Below are 18,782 nucleotides of genomic sequence, written 5' to 3'. Positions count from 1 at the left end.
TTGTTAAGCAAATGCAGGAATTCAAGTGTATATAATACATTATAGCAGTGCTTATCTAATACTTTCTCAGAGGGATTTTTTTGCATGATTGGTGGGATAACATTTGATATATATTATAAATTCCATCCTCTGGCCAGTTCCTCTCCAGGATACCATGAATGATGCCTTTGCTGGGCAGAACAACAGACTGCGAGACTGCAGCCAATTTTCATCTGATTGTTCATTCAGAAGGAAATGGTAAAGGAATGACGGAGAGCTCGAACATCTTGTCCTTTCTTACAAGAATATTCTCTAAGGGGAACTTGTCTCTCACCTTTTAGAAATATAACTAGCAAACCAGCACTGACCATTGTCAGCCCTCCCGTGGAGTGAAGTGTAAAGTCACTTAATTCTCTGCTCACTTGAATAAAAAGTACAAATCACAGAAAAATAATACTGATATAAGAAATATGCAGTGGAACTTTTTAGCACACTCAAGACTTTTATCCAGAACTATGAACAACTGCCCAATACTCATTCATGATTTCAGAGGATTTAAGTGCCACAGTATCTTCCTAAAGAATTGCCAGTAGCCAGCCATACCCTGTGTTAGCCTTTACATATGAGACAGGTTAGTAATAGTACTTTTAAAAAAAAAAAAAAAAAAACTTCTGAAATTTTAAAAACTACCTTCTAGAAGCTTAATTTCCCGTGCAAAGTGTCTGCCAAAACAAGTCTGTCATTTCCTCAGTGATGCTAAAGAACAGCATAGTTCTGAATACATTAAAATACTCCTGGCATCTGTTCAAAACCTGTGGAGTTTCATCTGCTGGACTCTGACTGCAAAAAGGACTTTATGTAACATTCTAAGAATAAAAAGACAACCTACCACAAACTGCATAGTATATAATATATAATTATGTAACATCTATACTGAAGAGAAATAATGCTGTATTTCATTAAGAAACATTATATGATTCATCTTGTGTTGTTTTTAATAAGCCTTTTTATGCATCGTTGTTTGCTTATAAAACCACTGCCGTTTTTATGAAGCTGGTATTAAATTAATGCACGTGAAATTACTGCATTTCTGTTCCTGATGATAAGGGAAATCTACATTAAAACAGATCAGAGAATGCGAAAGTAATCTATTTCACAGAATAGGTGCCTGAAGTAAGTGGTTTATGTCCACTCACAAAGAAACAAAAGCTCCCATCAAGAAAATCTGCCTTGTGATAATATCCCCTACAAAGTGCTAACACTGAATTCAAGCCAGTGTTAATAATGAGCTCCAAAGTGTGATGAATATCACAGCGGGGCATCACAGGCATGAAAAGCAGCACGTATGAGAATCATTCACTGTGCAACCCATTTTAATGAAATAATAATCTTTAAAAAATGGTCCTAAAAATGATCAGACGACTATGAGTGGTATTTATATATCGAGACGAAAACACTTCGTAATACCATGCAGGAAAGGGGACTTCTAAAGCCTGCTTTCATCTACAGGTATGTTTGGAAATAACTGGTATTTATCCATATAAGTGAATCATCCTGCACCAGTGCAGGAACAGGGGAAAAGAAGAACATGAAGGTAACATAAATAACATAAAAGAAAATCCTATGCAAGGTAATACAAAAACTTGCATCACGACGAGTTAAAAAAACTAATTTATTTATTCTCATACAATTAAACGGGAAAGCCAGAAAAGAAAAGGAAAAGCTGTCATTCTAGTAACAAAAAGCTTTTAGGTGACTGTCAGTCCTGTTCATAATCTTGCAGTGATTAATTATTCTGACAGGAAAAAACTGAATCTGCAGTTACCAAATTGTGAAGGCAAACAAGGCCAGTATGAATATGGTTTTATATTTCCGTTTTCTCCAGTGTGAAGAAAGAAATCTAATCTAACTATCATCAACTTTTAGCTAGTATGTCAGGCTATACTTCATAGTGTAGGACTGTTCATCCATCTTCTTTTCCCATATGCATGTGTTATTAAGGCACGACAGTCACCTTTGGTAATAAAGAAGTTAAGGAACTAAGTCTTGTCTTCTCAGGCTGTCTATTGCCAGGTTCCTTTGCAACTATAGTTTACTGCATAAGAAAGCACTTAGGAGAAATAACTAGCTCTGTGAGTATATCACACACCCTCTCCATACAGGATTTCAGCCACATTTTGGGAACCCGCCTTGCCTCTGCCAACCCAGCCAGGAATGAAAAAATCCATCCTTCCATAGCATGTAGCAGTGTCAACAGCAGATTTAGAGTCTGGCCCTGCTCTGATCTCTGCTCCCTAATCCCGCTTTACTTAGGTAAATCCACCCCACAGACAACTGTGAAGGAGCTTTCTGTGCAGCTGATGCCATTCCAACCCCCCACATACAATGCCAAGAGGAGGAGGCTTTATTAAGAAATGCTCTGAGCTTGCAGGACAGCGCTCGTGCATCCCGACTGCAGGACGTGCGTGATGGGCGTCACACGTCCTGTGCTGCACACATCCCCCTGGTCTTTCCTAAACACAGTTAGCTCAGTTATTAACTCAGTAGCTCATTTAGTAAGAAAAGTTATATTTATACCTCATATTATATAAAACTTCAACGGGAAGCCATGTGTGAAGATCATTACTTTCTGCTAATTACCATTCCTACAGCAGAGACAATTAACTGCATGATCTATTATCGCAAATAATTATTATTTACACAGCAAATGATGTGCATGCTGTACGTTGTTTTCTCCTGTCTAGATTATTCTGATGAAATGTTTATCAAAAAAAGTTTTAAAGAACGTATCAAGGATTTTTTTGTTTGTTTATATACAGATACTTTGCCTGCAAAGTCCCATTGCCCCATCTATAACACATACCTACATTATGTATTTGCAAACAAAATAAGGAAATCGTAATGAAGAAATAGAATTCACGGATAAAGATAAAATTTATGCCTCTGAAGCTAAGACTTAAAAATATACAGATCTGTAGAAATCAATTCAATCTGATTTTCATCAAATCACATCCATTTCTAGAGATAGATTTACAGTGCACTGCACTTAAAAAATACAACCCAGATGGAACGGGACGAATTGGGTAGTGCTGGAAAAACATTTTTATCATCTAAGCAATTGGTCTGTTGTACAAAAAAAACCAACAAGATCAAGGCTGGAGCTCTAGAAAAGTGAATTTCATGTTTCACTGAGAAATAGGGAGCTTTAAATTGAGCAAGGAACCATCACTCACCAGGAAAATTCTAAACTCCTGTAAGACTTTGTGTTTTCTTTCCTCGTTTACCCAATGCCAATCACCACTGCGTGGCATTTGTGCAATACTGTATGAAACAGTTGCTGGCACTGCTATCTGAGAAGTAACTTTGTGTAAGTAATACTGTTTATTTTCCAAATCATTAGTCAGATTGGCATTAACCTTTTAATTTTAAACGGATCAAATGCAGCATTTAGCTAGAGACTGAGAAGTGCTCAAGAGAATATTTTTTAATGCCATCACCTGAGCACTTAAAAAAATCAAGGATAAACAGTTTTCACAGATTCCTGCTACCAAGACAACATGCTGAAAGTAGCCAGAGACAGATTTGCATTCCCAGTGTACTCCACAGTGCACAAAGAAGGTTCAGGCCCTTTGTTCCATGTCATGTGCTGCAATGCCGGCTGACCAGGAGGCATCCCCCAGTGCCATCACATGTGCTACGTTACAGATCTTCATCCCAGGTGTTTCTTACTGTTTGCTAATTTCCAGGATTACTGTGTAAGGATAAAACACTCCATACATCCATACTCACACAAAATGGCCACCGCATAGCACTCCTCCTCCTCTGCCTGACTCAGCCTTAAAGATACTGAAATCTTGACTCTATCTAAGGTGGAATGGATTTTTGAGCATTGCCAGAGTAAAAAAAAAGCTGAGGCAAGAAGACCATTATAAAGGATGATCCCTACTCAGACTGTCACCAAAATTAACTGAAATCCCTCCGTTCCAAAAATGCTCATACAAACCTTGCTGCAGACAAAGCTTATAATTCCCTATGAAGAAATATCAATGCAGCAAGGTCACTGTGCAGCACATGATAGAGGCAAACTCTCCTGCCGCTGTGGCCTAACCAGGGTCTAAGCATCTCTTTTCCTTATGTTCCAGGTTTACCCTTTGCCCTCTCAATGTATCCTCACCGTGACATTCTGCTTTCTTCACATCCGCTCCTCCCCTGCCTCTCCTTCCCCAAACCTTTCAAATATATAAGTCAACCCCGCCTGACAACAGATGAATGAATAATCATTCTCACAGACTTATTTAAGTCAACAGCTGGAGCTGCCAGTTATATTTGCTGCTTACTATTAATGGCAGGAACTACAGAAGAAATAATTCAGAATTTAGGATACACCATTCACTCAATTTAATTTTTACTTTTTAAACCCTTTCTGTCCCCATTCTTTCCTTATTTTTGCATGTGTGTTTGTTGGGCGAGTATCTATTTTAACTTGGAACACTGAGTAGTAACAGGGGAAGTTACATATAAAAAAAAAAGATCTAACATGAACATTCATATCAAATAAAAACAAATGGTAATTGTATGTGTTTTTAATGCAAGCAACAAGTGCTTACGAAGAGGTTCAAAGAAGACCACAAGTAAAAATGTTTTTCCAATTTTAACTACCATATAAACTGAAACTAGTTCAGAGGATAAAAGCTATTTTCTCATGGTTCTCCTCTGAATAAAGAAGAGAATTCCAGTGACATCCAACTGCAGTCTCATTGAGCATCATTGCCCTTGGCAAACAGCTGCAGTAAAATATGGAATCTTTTGCTGTTGCCTTGGGAAATACAAATTCTGATATTTTCTGTTGATAGGTATGGCATAATCTGATTTTTGTCTTTTGAGCCTGGTATAAGAAATTAAACAATCTCTCTTTAATTGTGAAAGACTCTATTCTGTTTTGAATACAAGACTTCACTTTACATGAGAAATGTGGACCTGTTAAAGTGCATCCAAAGGAGGGTCACAAAAATGATCTGAGGGATGGAACACCTGCCCTATAAGGACAAGCTGAGAGCTGCGGCTGTGCAGCCTGGAGCTGAGAAGGTTGCAGGCAGTCCTCAGTATCTAAAGGGTCTGTAAGAATGAAGGGGACAGACTCCTTAGCAGGGAAAATGGTTTCAAATTGAAACGGGAGGTTTAGATCAGATACAAGGGAGAAGTTTTTTTTTTTTTTTAGAATAAGAGTAGTGAGGTGCTGGCACAGGTTGCCCTTAGTGGTGATGGATGCCTTGTACCTAGAGACGTTTAAGGTCAGGCTGGATGAAGCTCTGAACACCTGATAGAGCTGTAGGCATCCCTGCATACTGCAGGGGAGTTGGACTAGATGGCCTTTAAGGGTCCCTTCCAATTAAGATGATTCTATGAGTCTATGATAATTCTCAGCAGGACAACAATACATTAATTATCTATGATCCTGTATAGATAGACACACATGTATGTATACCTAGAGATATAAGAGATGAGGCCTGAGCTATGTAAGACAAGAATTAGCGAGCTGCAAGCATCTACTGTTGAAAAGATATGACATTTCCATCCTCTTTGCACTCCCTGATAAATTTATAAATTAATCTAGGGAAAATTCAGGGAAAATGTACAAACCAACCTACTAATTCTGTTGTTTTTGTGTGTGAGTGTGTGTTTTCTTTTTATTCATTAAGTAGCTTCCAAATTATTTGTGCTTTTGAATACAGCTTTAAAGCTTCCAAGAAGACCTTAACTGTATTGAAATTGATGAAATTGTGAAAAGTAAAGGGGAATGACAATGAATTTCTGTTGGCTATACACATTATATACATAGTACATACATAGTATATACATTATACAAATGTATATACAAATAATACAAAAAAAAAACATAGTGGGGTGATTCACATAACTGGAATAACCACCATTGAGGGCTGTAAGCTTTCTGAAGGGATAGCCAAGGTAGGAGGGGTGAGGGAGTTGCCCTCTATGTTAAAAAGTGAATATACTGCGAGGAGCTTCCTCAGAAACAGTCAGGAACAGGTCGAGAGCCAGTATGTTGAGATTAGGAGTGGGAACAGTGAAGCACAGCTGGTGGTCAGGGTCTACTACGGGCCACCTGATGAGGCAATCTGTTGACAAGGCCCTGTTTCAGCTGCAACAAGTTTCCAAATTAAGTCTTTAAATTTGATGTTTTTTAAACCAATTTTATAAAAGCAAAGTAAATGTTGTACTTCACACTCCTCTTTGAAGACTCTTTCTGACGGGATGCTGTCTGACAACCTAGTAGCTGTACTCCTTTTGGATGCAGATACATTCCTCACAAATGAAAAGAACCCTTCCATTGGCCTCTTCATCTATGCTGTCAATACCTACTGTAGAAGCTCATTTATTCCTGTGAAGCAGCTATTGTGCTAAAACCTTATTCTCCATTACTTTTACCATTTCAGTTCTGTGGAATGCAATTTCTTCTTATGGCTGTCATAGTATGGGTTACCTACTTGTTCTGTCAGCCTTCCTCCACCTCTTTTCTCCAAGAAAGCATGGATTGTATTCACTCCAATATTTCTGCATCAGACAGTTATTTAAAAGAACTGTTTATCCTTAACAATGAAGTCCTGTGCCAGAATCCCTTGACCTGCTTTCAGTATGCCATTAGAGATTTAGTTCCACTTACTTTCATAATATCTTTCATTATATATGCATGAAAAAGAAATTACAAAAGGCAATAAGGTGAATTAACACTTTCCTTTTTCTCCTGGTAAATACAAATGGCTGAATCTGTTTTGCAGTCCCATCCTGTGGCTATGCTGCACACAGCTGGCATCCTCAACATCATTCTCCCATTGACAGATCCCCTTCCCTGGGAAGTTTGTGGGAGACTCCTGTTGCTTCTTGCAGGGAATATTTCCGGTTCTCAAACCTACAGCCTTGTGAGTACAGGTCTGTAAGAGTATACAGTGAAGAGTCTCATCTGGGGCTGTAGTCAGAATGGAGTGGGAGTTTGGGTGCTGGCAACCTTGGCAAACTTCACTGTTTTCTTAGAGACATGTTAGTGTCATAAGCAGGTGATTTTGGGCTTTACAGTAAACAGGAAATACATTGCTTTATTTGTTCTGACAGCAATAAAAATAGTTTTTTGTTTATTATTCACTACCTTTGTTTTATCCAATAAAGCCCTTTTTGTCCAAGAAGCTGTAAAAGGTCACATTCATTAGCTAATATTTACCCACAGGTAAACATTTACTTCATTTTGTAAGCTGTGGAAGGCAGGGAATGTTCTGCACTTTTCTGTGACATCTCTGTCTTTTTCCTTCAAAAGCTTCAGTAAAAGGATGTCAATACACCATGCTGCATGCCGTGCAAATGCAGTAAATTATGCTTCAGATCCTCAGATCTGAAAACAGCCCTCACAGTGCTGATACACACCTAATACAAGCATAAGAAGCTTTTTTTTTTTTGCTCCCTAGACAGCTATCAAGAACCCACTGAAATGCCTGTGTTAGATCATGACAATGACTGGTTCAGCCAAGTCCACTGTTTCTGAAAATCCCTCAACTAAATGCGAGACATGACTGACCTCTTTTTAATAAGAACATGTTATACTTGTCCAGCAAGCATGTCATCTTTGCCCTCTGACAGATTTCAGGAAATTAGAAGAAAAGTAAGCAAATAATAAAGAGGAATAAAGAAAATAATGCTCTGAAAGTAAAGCCTCTTATTTATTTCCATGGAAACTTTAAAAGCTACAAAGAGCACAAAAACAGCGATAGAGCTAATTCTCAGCTACAAAACATGTTTTTCAGCATAGTCATCACCATTACCTCTGCATTTGTGCCAGAGATGAACAAGAAAGAGCCTGCATGCCACACTCATCAAAATCTGCAGCAGCAGAGGTGACCCACTGTCGCCATTACCACTGCTGAAATGCACCACCTGCTGCCTCACTGTGCTCACATCCACTGTTCGGTCTCCAAAAATGTTCAGCAAGCGTCAGTGAATACCAAGGGGTGCTATTTTTTCTGCATGGAAGAAGAATTCAGTGAAACCTCTTTGCTTCACATGTACTTCCACATCGGACACCATTTTGTCAGAGTGCCCCTTTGCAGCCATTTCTCTCATGGCAACAAAACGTAATGGAATTTTGTCAGGAAGGTATGATCTGTACTGCTTTACTCCCAACATCTGACATCATGAGCCAACATAATAAAACAGGAGGCATTACTTTCGGAGCAGCCCTCATACTTTTCTAGAGCATGCAAAAGCTCAAATCACTGCTTTTGCTATATGGAGTCTGTATGTCATTATTGCTCCATGATATTCAAGATCACTGTGCTTTCAAACCAAGTGAAATGGAGTAATTCCCAAAATGGAAATTCTGTTGTCACAGTCAGAGGTGCTTTACAGTCCTTACCTCCAAAAAACTATTAAGTCCCACTGTTATGTTTGGTAGTTAAAGCTGTATCAAACTGTAATATCGGGGAAAAACAGGCTTTCTGGAAAACTTCTTCACATAAACAGCATAAGAGCAGCACTGAAGATGCTCAAAGACTAACAGAATGCAAAAACAGCTCAAACAGTACTTGAATCCCCAAGAAGCACTGAACAGAGTTATATATAACTATGCTATTGTTCAGTTAGAGTAATTTCTTGTTAATTTCTCAGGGAACTTCAAATCTTTTCTTCCAAGCAGTGGTATTATTTTCTTTTTGTATTTCTATCAATGGTTCACTTGCCCCCTAATCAAAAGATAATGCAAGATGAAACATTTCTCATTCAGCAGAGTATATAGGTCCTATATGAGATCACTCTGAACAGAAGTTGACACAGTGAGCAGTTTACAGTGTACACGTAACTGGTTCACTAATAATAGAATATGTAACATTCAGTTGTTAGGACGTATTCTCATACACCCTTTGGGTCTGAGCTGATATTCACCATTCCATTAAATACTGTCTGAGAATGAGTGCAAAAGCATGTGTTCAGTATTAACAGTTAGAAAAATAATTCTGTACCCTTCATCCATCTCCCCTCTGTATTTTTTTCTGTATTTATTTATAAATTGTAGTGAATAAAGGCTTTGAAACAATACTTTCTATCATAAACTTTAGCTTAAGCTTGCTATAACAGCCACCTCCTCTGATATTGAAGTATTCCCCTGGGGTTCACACTTCAGGCTCTGACCTTAGGATGCTGTTACAATAGCTAAAAAATCACCACTAGTTTTATACAGATATGTTCCATATTCCAGAGCATCCTGTGATTTCCAGAGAATAAATGGCTGCTTCTGTTAATTTTGCGTAGAACTGATCTGTGCAAAGGCATAAAACAAGTGGAATAGTGAAACACTGACTCCTAATAGGCATGCAACATTCTTTTCAGTGAGGAGGAATGATTCTAGCTAACAGAAAATGTAAAACGACGACACCTATCGTGAGATCACAGTGAAATTTCAGAACTACGATTAACCAGGAATTTTTCTGTTAAATGAAACTGCTGCCACAAGAGAGAGGATATTAAACATATAGGTGCGACCCTTTGGAAAGTGGTCTCATATCTTCCCATGTCTGACTCAGAAAGCTAAATATTCAGATGAGAGTCTGAACCAGCATGAAGTTGAACACAAACACCTCATCTCTGTGTTTGATCTCAGGCATTCAGAACAAACAGCAAAAAGCTGAACAACTGAGGTACAGCTGGCATTAAGTCTTACTCTGCCGGCTGCAGCTACCCGAGCTAGCAGTCTGCTGTTCTGTGCCACCTCATCTCAGAAATGAACAAGTTCTGCCACTGCTGGTAACGTTCTCTCAAAGCCCTTCCAGTGCTGAACTCCACAGTGACAGCTAGAACTGATACTGGCAACTAGCAATTATACAAACACCAATGTATGTATCTGCCTATTGCCCTTCATTCCTGCCTGTATTTCCATTTTTTAATTCCAGTGTGTGTACTGAGGCCGAGTGTGGTTCCATTTCAGTTCCTGCAGGAGGAAACACACGGACTTATGGGGGCTGTAATCATATTAACTTAACTAAAATGTATGTTCCTCTCTCCAACAATCAAAAGTTACACTGATTGATGAAAGCATGCTCATTAACAGCAGAACATTCCTGCTAATTTTCAAGTACGTAAATTAGATTTCAAAAAGCCACTGCCATAAAACATCTATGTAGCATTTACACTGAACCACCTAAGAAAGGAAGGCCATTTTCATTTTGGCTAACCTGTTTGGATTGGATCTGGACAGATCATAAGAAAAAGCATGAGATCCAGGATTCAGGTGAGAACTGGTGCTGCTATTTGGATCCTCACAGCTGAAAATGGTGTGTAGCTGAGTGAGCTCTGCACTTCCGGAGTATCTGAATTCCAAGTCAAAAGGAGTAGCTCTGACCTCAGTTGTCTACAGCTACTTGTCTTTGCAGCACAGCAGAAGAGCCGCATTCATTTAGGGCTGATTTTAGCTCCAAGGAGGCAGCAAACAGTACGTAGTTGAGCTGCTGAAGGCTTCATGTCCTCTCTCAATATAGGAAGTAGCTCAAATCTTCTCTATTTCCAGAGAGCTTTCAGTGAGAACAGAACAGTGGGTGCCAACAGTATTCCACCAATTGTTGTTGGTTTTTTTTTGTTTGTTTGTTTTTGTGATTGTGCTTAAGAAAACTACTTTTAAAATATTATGAGGTACATGTATGATGCAGCTCAGCTCGTTATCGATCTATAAAAAGGACAATGCATAAACTCACAAGCTACAAAGGTATTTAGTCTGATATTAAGTTTGACCTTTCAAAGAAAAAATCTACTGGAATTGCCAAGGTTTTCAGTCTCTTATTGGCCATATACAGAAAAGTCTAATGGTACAAGCCACCATGATTTTTCCACTTTGTCCTCCTTCAATGAGTAAATAAAACATTTTGGGTTGTCATTCAATTAAAAATGTAATGATAAGGACTATTCACTGATTTAAACAATCCCATTTGTCTTACTGAAGAATTAGTGGAAGATTTCACATAACACTAATCCTACAGATAGGAAGCCTCACAATTTGTTTTATGAGTAAAGATACCCGCACCCAGGTTGGACCATCCCAATCTGTTGGTGGTAAAACATTTTAAAATGTAGCATGGTCTTGTATACACAAGTACAATCCCATTCTCGAAGAAAAAGCCCATATAAGTATATTCACAGCCTCTGCTCTCATTTTGAGGAATTCAGCAGCATGTAAAATTCGCGCAGGATGTTAAGGAATTAATAATGCTTTCACAAGTTATGACTCCAAACATGTTTCATCTTACTACGGGAAGAAAAAGCTACTCACCAGAATTTTTGTAGTGTAAGCACTGTTGATAGCAATTGCATTAACCAGCAATTCGAGGGTCTTAGCAGGTACAGAATCAGGGTCAGGGATCTCTTTGTAGTGCACATCACCAATATAGGCTTGGACGACTGTCATCCGGTTGGTTGTTAGCGTCCCTGTTTTGTCAGAGCATATGGCTGTGGCATTACCCATAGTTTCACAGGCATCTAAGTGGCGGACCAGATTGTTATCTTTCATCATTTTCTGAGAAAAAGCAAAAAAAAGTGACTTCAAGATTTGCTTTGACAAATCTTAAACATCAGTCATACAAAGGAAAAAAGTACATATCTTGTTCACTCAATCAAAACGTTGTGTCCGGTAATTAGTACTGTATTTACAATCAAGCAGTGACCATCCCTGAAATAACTGTTCTGATCAAATGAAGTAGTTCCATCCTTTTGTCATGGATATATATTTTAAGGAACAGGTAGAACAGCAAAGATCAGCTAAAGTACTGGAAATGCTGAAGATAATAGGATTTTAAAAACAGTATAATTATAGCAAATATTAGAAAACTATGCAATTTTATATACTTCTTTTTGTTGTTTTTTTTTTTTTTCTTACAGCTAAACTGCTAAACCTAGAGATCAATCAGGAATGCTTAGTAGCATAAATAAGGCTACCTAGTAATTCAACGACTGTATATGGACAGAACATGAATGGCTTTTGAGAAGCTATCCTGTAAACCCATTCATATTTATTTTAACCTTGTAATGTCTAGGCAAACTTTTTAGCCTTTATTTAATACCATTTACATCATTACAGTGACTACACGTCTTGCAAACCAACCAAACCAAAATAATCACCAATGACTTAAAAACTCCACCACTGTTCCATAGTGCCTATTTTTCACAAGATGCACAGTCTTCCTGGGGTTATATGTTAACCTTCTTCAAATGTTTTCAATATGAAAAACCTCTGTGCCCAATCACCTGACCCCTACTTTCAGAGCAGTACCTGATACTCACAGGACACAGTGTCACCAGCTGGAGGCCAGTTTGTATTACTGTTTGGTACTGCGCCCATTGTTACACAGGGATGGATTTGCTGCATGCAGTGTGTGAAGGCCATAAGGAGAATGGGAAGATGTTTTTAAAGCAGTTAGGCTTCTTACTGGCAAAATCACATGGCTGAGATCTGCTTTTTTTTTTCCTAATAAGACTGGACTACCTATAAATCAAGGTATTTCTTCATAATGTTCATGTTATTTACCTGCTATATGGAAGTAAATTACTGAGTTTTCACCTGGGATTGCTAGAATGTATATATAATGCCCATGATTCTTTAGTTTCCTGACAGAATCATTTACATTGGCTGAAAACCACTGTAACTGCATTTAAGAAGAATACTAGTTCCTTTGAAAAAAGAATCCTGAAAACTTCAAGTGCTTGTCAAAACTTTTTACTATCGCAAAAGCAAGCCTGAATACAAACTTATCTACCATTAAAAGCCTCCACTACTCTTAAAGTAAGCCCCGCTCAATAAATTCCTGGTAACTTTGTACACTAAGCAGGGATTTCTGTTGTTTGAAAACTGTGCAGTTTTAAAGATTTGAGTTAGCACACAAATGCATTTTTTTGTCTTGTCAGAAGTATTTTCAAAGTAACACTTTAAGGAAATTTCTCTCTCGTCATCATTTTAATGACATTAATTTACAGGCCAGCTTCAATCAAACCCGACAAAAGTTGAAGAATAACCCACTAGCAAACCGACAGAAAGGTATTTTTCTCCTATAATTATTTTGAATGTTTCTTACCTTTACAGAATAAGCCAAAGAAATAGTGACAGCAAGTGGAAGACCCTCAGGGACAGCAACCACAAGTACAGTAACACCAATAATGAAGAATTTAACAAAATACTGAACATAGACAGGAGTGCACTCAGGTAACCACTGTTTCTTTTTCACCACAAAGGTGTCAATGGCAAAATATAGTACCAAAATGATTACAGTGATGGCAGACATCACCAAACCTGTAAATAGAAATAAGCAATTACTACAAAGTAAAACACAGTTAAAAATATGTGCAATTAGAAATTTATATGTGAGTTTTATATAGAATTATTTTCTCAAAATAATACCTTCACAAGAGTTTACATTACCATCAGTACAAATAATGGTAAATTTTGTAACGTAGAAGAAAACATTACTATGATACACTTACAGCAAAAAAAAAAAAAACAGTATTATAGTAAGTTTACAAGAGCCATACATTCTAGTGAAGAGGGAAGCTCTCCATTGCACAGAGCAGCTAGATGCTGCTACAGGAATTTCTAAGCACCATCACATTGCTGCCCTTAAAACTTAGCAGTCAGTCTGAAGTTCTGCTGTTGTTTAACCTAAGTTTTTCAAGTTTAGTACATCACTATTCTGTACATATTTAAACATCAGTTGCTCATCTTTCTTTTAAAATACATTTATCTTAAGAGGCTTAAGAAAAGGTGCATCTTCCTGTAATTTGCTGTTATCTAGCATATTTCAGACAGTGGCGTCTAGTTGAATACAATGAAATAACATTGCAGAATTGTCCATTGAACAGTTATTTAATTGGTCTTCTTGAAAATTTTATTAATTTTCAAGGTTTTTCCACAGTTTTTCTTTTCAAAGGAATCTGTGCAAATAGCACATATTTCTGTAGGGAGAGGCTCAAAGGCATTCCACAAGAGAGACTAATATTTCATAGGAGTCACAAAAGATTCTGGCTGGGACTAAATGTGCTCTCATACAGGCTGTAGTAAGACAGCATTTCTCATGCACAATTTTGTTTCTGAATTAAAGTGACAAACAAAAACTGGTTTCCTTTGGAACACCTACATAGGCTTGTTGTTATTACTCTTTGACATGCTCTGATGAAGAGGGTAAGCCTGTTTTTCAGAGTAAATTAATTTCTCCCTAATGAGATAATGCAAAAAAAGGAAGATACCGTGAATTCCATGTCTTGACTGAGGTGATAGACAGATGAATAAATAAATAAATAAGGTAAATAAAAGGATTTTAAGGTTCACAGGATGTTGATGACTCAGGGAGACCACCACTTCATATCAGAAGATAAAGAAAAATATACTAAAACATTATACAGGGAAATCCTTATGACAACTCAAGACATTCCCATAGGTTGCCCTATGTAGAAGGAAAAATAAGACAAATGAGGTCATAATTAATTAATTCAGTTCATACTACTTGCCACATTATTGTTAGAAAGATGTATGCAAGTACTTGAAAATTACAGAAGAGATGTAGAGAAAGTACTTAATGTAGAAAAATACGTGATCTAAGAAGTTAATAAACACAAGAAATCCTGAAGTTTCCTATCAGTGTGTACTGTTGTACAGCCAGCAACAAAACAAGAGAAGCCTGAGGAATATGAAAGTGGGCAAACCATGAAAGTGAATAGTAAAGAGATACAATTGTAAATTATAAGCCACATACTGTTCAGGAAAAAAAGAAGTGGTGTCATGGTCTTCTGCTGTCAAAAAAGTGTAATCAACTAAAAAGGAATTAGAAGGGATAGGAGGGATAAAAATCAGACTGGTAAAGAAGGATAAAGGATGTTCAATGGAAGTAAAGATAGGGATCTGTTGTAGGAGCACAGCCATGCATTTGCATAGAGTCCGAGACCTCCTTAATACAACTAGAAAAATATAGCTAGCCAACATTACATCACTTGGATGTAATTAAAATGATTAAATTTCTACCTTCAATGTTAGAGAAGTGCCAATTTTAACAGAATGGATCAGGTGGTATTGGACAGAATAGTCAACAGATGTATCATGTTTCGATAGAAGGTATGAACATGGATGTCAAGAGATAACAAATAGAATAATTTCAGAATCTGTAAGTGGGAAATATTGTGAGAGTGACATTTTGAGATTATGTTAGAGATTCTATAACTACATACTTTGAAGGGAAGAGGAAATTAATATAATGAATATACTGTAGATCTTCAGTACCACCTACTATCTTCAGAACTGTACTGTGACTGTCCATTTCTAAATGTTGCTCTAACAGAGTGCTACTCTTTTAAGAATTATTTCTTTGTAAGCCCTTAGTGCTTAGTAATAATACACTGCTATTCAGTCAGTTATCCCATACCTGCTTTGCCTATCTGGACTGCCAGCTTGGTCAGCTTTCCCTGAAGGACAGACTTTTCTTTCTTGTGCATGTTGGATTTCTTCTTGTCTTTGTCATCTCCTTCACCCCCCTCGGCACTCTTCAGTGGCTGCATCTCCATGGCAGCAGCCCCATCCTGCTGCTTGGCTAATAACGCAGAACAAAACGGTTACTTCAGAACTGTTTTCCATTCTTTTTCTTGTAGTCTTGATACTGAATTAAACTAGCAACACTCATTGTTGGAGCTGGTGAATATAACTTTGCACAGAATTACCCTCTGCTCCCACAGAAGACAGATGCCCAGGTGAGGACCCAGAGAGGTTCCAAAGGGACACAAATGTACAATTGTACCCACACGCCCTTCACACAAGGGAATATGTATGTAATGCACCATTTGTCAAGTACCATGAAAACCACTAACTGTGGGTCGGTTTGTTTGTTTACCACCAACAATATTCTGTATCATACACATATATATCACTTAATGGTTTGCAATGCTTGGCAAGTAACAGTACATCAGCACTGCAGGATTTCCTAGAATAGCAGATCTCAAATATTTTGGCAAGTTGACTGTCTATAATTTTCTAAATTTTGGTATATCTCATAGACTACATGCAGACTTATAATCTTACTGTTAATTAAACCACATTAAAGGCAATGTGGTTGCAGGGATGATCCATACACCTGCTGCTCAACTCCACGGGCATCTCAGTGACCAGTGGACCATAATTTGTGAACCACTATTCTAGAATAATACCAAACTTAAAAAAAAGTTTCCTTAGCATTCATTATCAGATTGCCTGATCTGACCTTCAAGTCAGACAGCAATCCTATCAGCATTCTTCTGTAAAAAACAAAACCATAACTTTAAAGGCTAAAGCATCCTTTCTTGAAAGAATGGTAATGCTAATACAAGGAAACTTCAATTTAGTATCAAAGAGAAATAGATGCTTTTTAAAAGCGATGACTCTCCACAATTTATATATGTGTATATGTCTGTTTGGTACAGAAAAGAAAGTAAATTAAACAGAATGAGATGAAACAGATCTGCTCAGGTTTGGCATTCATGAACACTTTTTAGAAAATTATGCTTATTTGACCTGGAAATGTAACTGGTCTGTCTAACCTTAAACCATACACATTTAGTATGACTTTATTCAGTGTTTTGTACAACTGAGTTTATCTGTTCTGTTTCTGATCCATTACCTTTGCAAAGTTTAGTATTTTCCAAAAAGAATAAAATGGTGTAGTTTGATTTCCTTATTTAGCATAATTTAAAGAAATCATGATATCTGGTGTCTCTTGTCTGATAAGAATAAAACTATAGCTGTGCTTCAGAGGAATTAAAATATTTACTTCCATGTCTTCCTGAGATTGTATAGTAAATAAGAAACACTTAACATTAATCTTCCTTATGCTTATAGCACACTTTTACACTGCTAAATAACCCAAGGCATTACATTTCCTTTTGTTATTATTTTATCTTCTCCCCACAAATAAAAATGTTTGTACAACGCCATTAAACACCAAAGTCAACAGGACATATCAAAAAGAGGGCTGGAAACTCACTAATGATACACAGCATACATAATTTGCACATGAAAATGAATTCAAACGAGCTTTGTGACATGAAAGTATCTTATATAATGATATCCTCCTCTCCTAAGAATCTCATACATGAAAATTCTATAACTTACAATTTCTTTGGTAGGGCCATTTGTACACGTATGCAAAAACCACAGATTTTCATTTTATTTTTCAGCAGCATCTAACTACATGCTAAGCACAACATCCACAACCTGCTTAATAGGAAAGAAGATTACCTTTGTTCTGGCTGTTCTCCATATTCCCATCCTGCATTTTGCCTATATGATGAAAAATTTCAACAGACAACAGACAGTAAACAATCTTCACCCAAGACAACACGAAAATGGGAAGTTAAATAAAAAGGGCAGACGAAAGTAATGGCAGTGTTACAGATACTAATTTATGATCAGTAGCCTTTGTTACATGTCTACTTAGAAGCACGGACAACATAAGGTGGATACATTAAGCATCTGCAAGTCAAGTTTAATGGTATAGGATGCTAAATATCATTACTTCATTCTTTTTGAACAAATAAATTGTGTAAGTAATGAGGGTGAAACTAATAAAAAGAATTCAGTAGAAAGCAGAAGTTTAATATCTCTCCTGAACTGAAATCTCAGACATCTACAGCTCAATAAAACCACAGGTAAAAAATTGGCAAACACCAGTACATAGCAGGACTTTCTTAACATCCACCAAAATTAAATCAATTATTTTTGCAAATTAAGACAACAAATAACAAAGCGTTAATAAATACAAATACATAAAACTGTATAGATGTAAAGGCATCTTTCTTATTTTTGCGGTATTATTTAGCAAGTTACTCCTGTAAATATGAATGCCAGGTGATCATCATATGTTCTGATCCATTCTAAAGAAAGATGTAAAATGTATTTGTCATTTCCAGTGTAATGATTCAGCTACATATAGTTTTACCATATCAAACCCATCATTTGTAATATATCATTTCCAAGTGCCTTTGAAATAAAAATGGCACAGTACCAGTCAGAGCACAGGAAACTCTGCTATTCAGAATAACTGGTAAACAAAGAGTATTTAACATTTATTGTTGGGATACATTGTGAAACTTTCACAGTGATAAAAAAAAAAAATTAATCTCATGGAATAAACTACAGATGTCCTGAATGGATGGCACCACCACTTCGTAGTTAGTTATAATGCCCAATGGAAAAATAAAACTGACAAGTGATACCCTTCTTCCAAAACTTGCATCTTGTCATAAGACACGAATCTATGACTATGAGCAAAAATAAGTTGATTTTCATTGTGAAATATGACCAAAATTTGTCACTTCATCTAAAAATTGCAGTATAAAAAATCCCAACAAAGAACACCCACAGCGTGGCTGAATTCTAAATCTGCCTGACTGTGTTTTTGCTGCTCTGTTTTATCGTTCATTTTTCTGAGTACAGTTTGAAAACTTCAAGCAGTATAATTAAAGATTCTTCAACTAAAAAAATACAAATACTGTTTCCTGTGTGAATCAAAGTATTTTGCTACTGTCTGTATTTGCTCTTTCATAGAAGTGAAATCATTGTCATAACGAATTGCACTAACAATTCATCTATCCTGGCTACCTAAAAATACAAGGACAAAAAAATGGTCAATCATAACCAACAATGTAGACACACCTATTTAAGGAAAATATTGTAAACCTCTGCAGCTGCTGCACTTTGGTTAATATTTCAGGGACTGCTAGGGGCAGTAAAGTGAGTTATTAGAACTAGTTCT

The 18,782-nt window shown here is 37.0% G+C and overlaps 1 protein-coding gene across 14 annotated transcripts in view; it reads right to left on the bottom strand.

Moving 5' to 3' along the window:
- Positions 1-18,782, bottom strand: part of ATP2B2 (ATPase plasma membrane Ca2+ transporting 2) — a 392,203-nt gene that overhangs the window by 61,094 nt on the left and 312,327 nt on the right. For 12 of the 14 annotated variants that reach the window (XM_040646615.2, XM_040646622.2, XM_040646620.2 and 9 more), the window contains 4 exons: positions 17,267-17,308; positions 15,426-15,590; positions 13,092-13,306; positions 11,297-11,539 (listed from right to left, as the gene is read on the bottom strand). In XM_040646615.2, coding sequence (XP_040502549.1) covers positions 11,297-11,539; positions 13,092-13,306; positions 15,426-15,590; positions 17,267-17,308 — 665 coding nt within the window. The remainder of the gene's footprint in view (positions 1-11,296; positions 11,540-13,091; positions 13,307-15,425; positions 15,591-17,266; positions 17,309-18,782) is intronic. The other 2 variants (XM_040646625.2, XM_040646626.2) reach the window with 1 other exon arrangement.

This window comes from Gallus gallus, chromosome 12 (genome assembly GCF_016699485.2).
Source record: "Gallus gallus isolate bGalGal1 chromosome 12, bGalGal1.mat.broiler.GRCg7b, whole genome shotgun sequence".
In the NCBI taxonomy this organism is placed as follows: domain Eukaryota; kingdom Metazoa; phylum Chordata; class Aves; order Galliformes; family Phasianidae; genus Gallus; species Gallus gallus.
The sequence above is the reverse complement of the archived record's forward strand: the minus strand, read 5'-3'. Positions and strand labels throughout refer to the sequence as shown.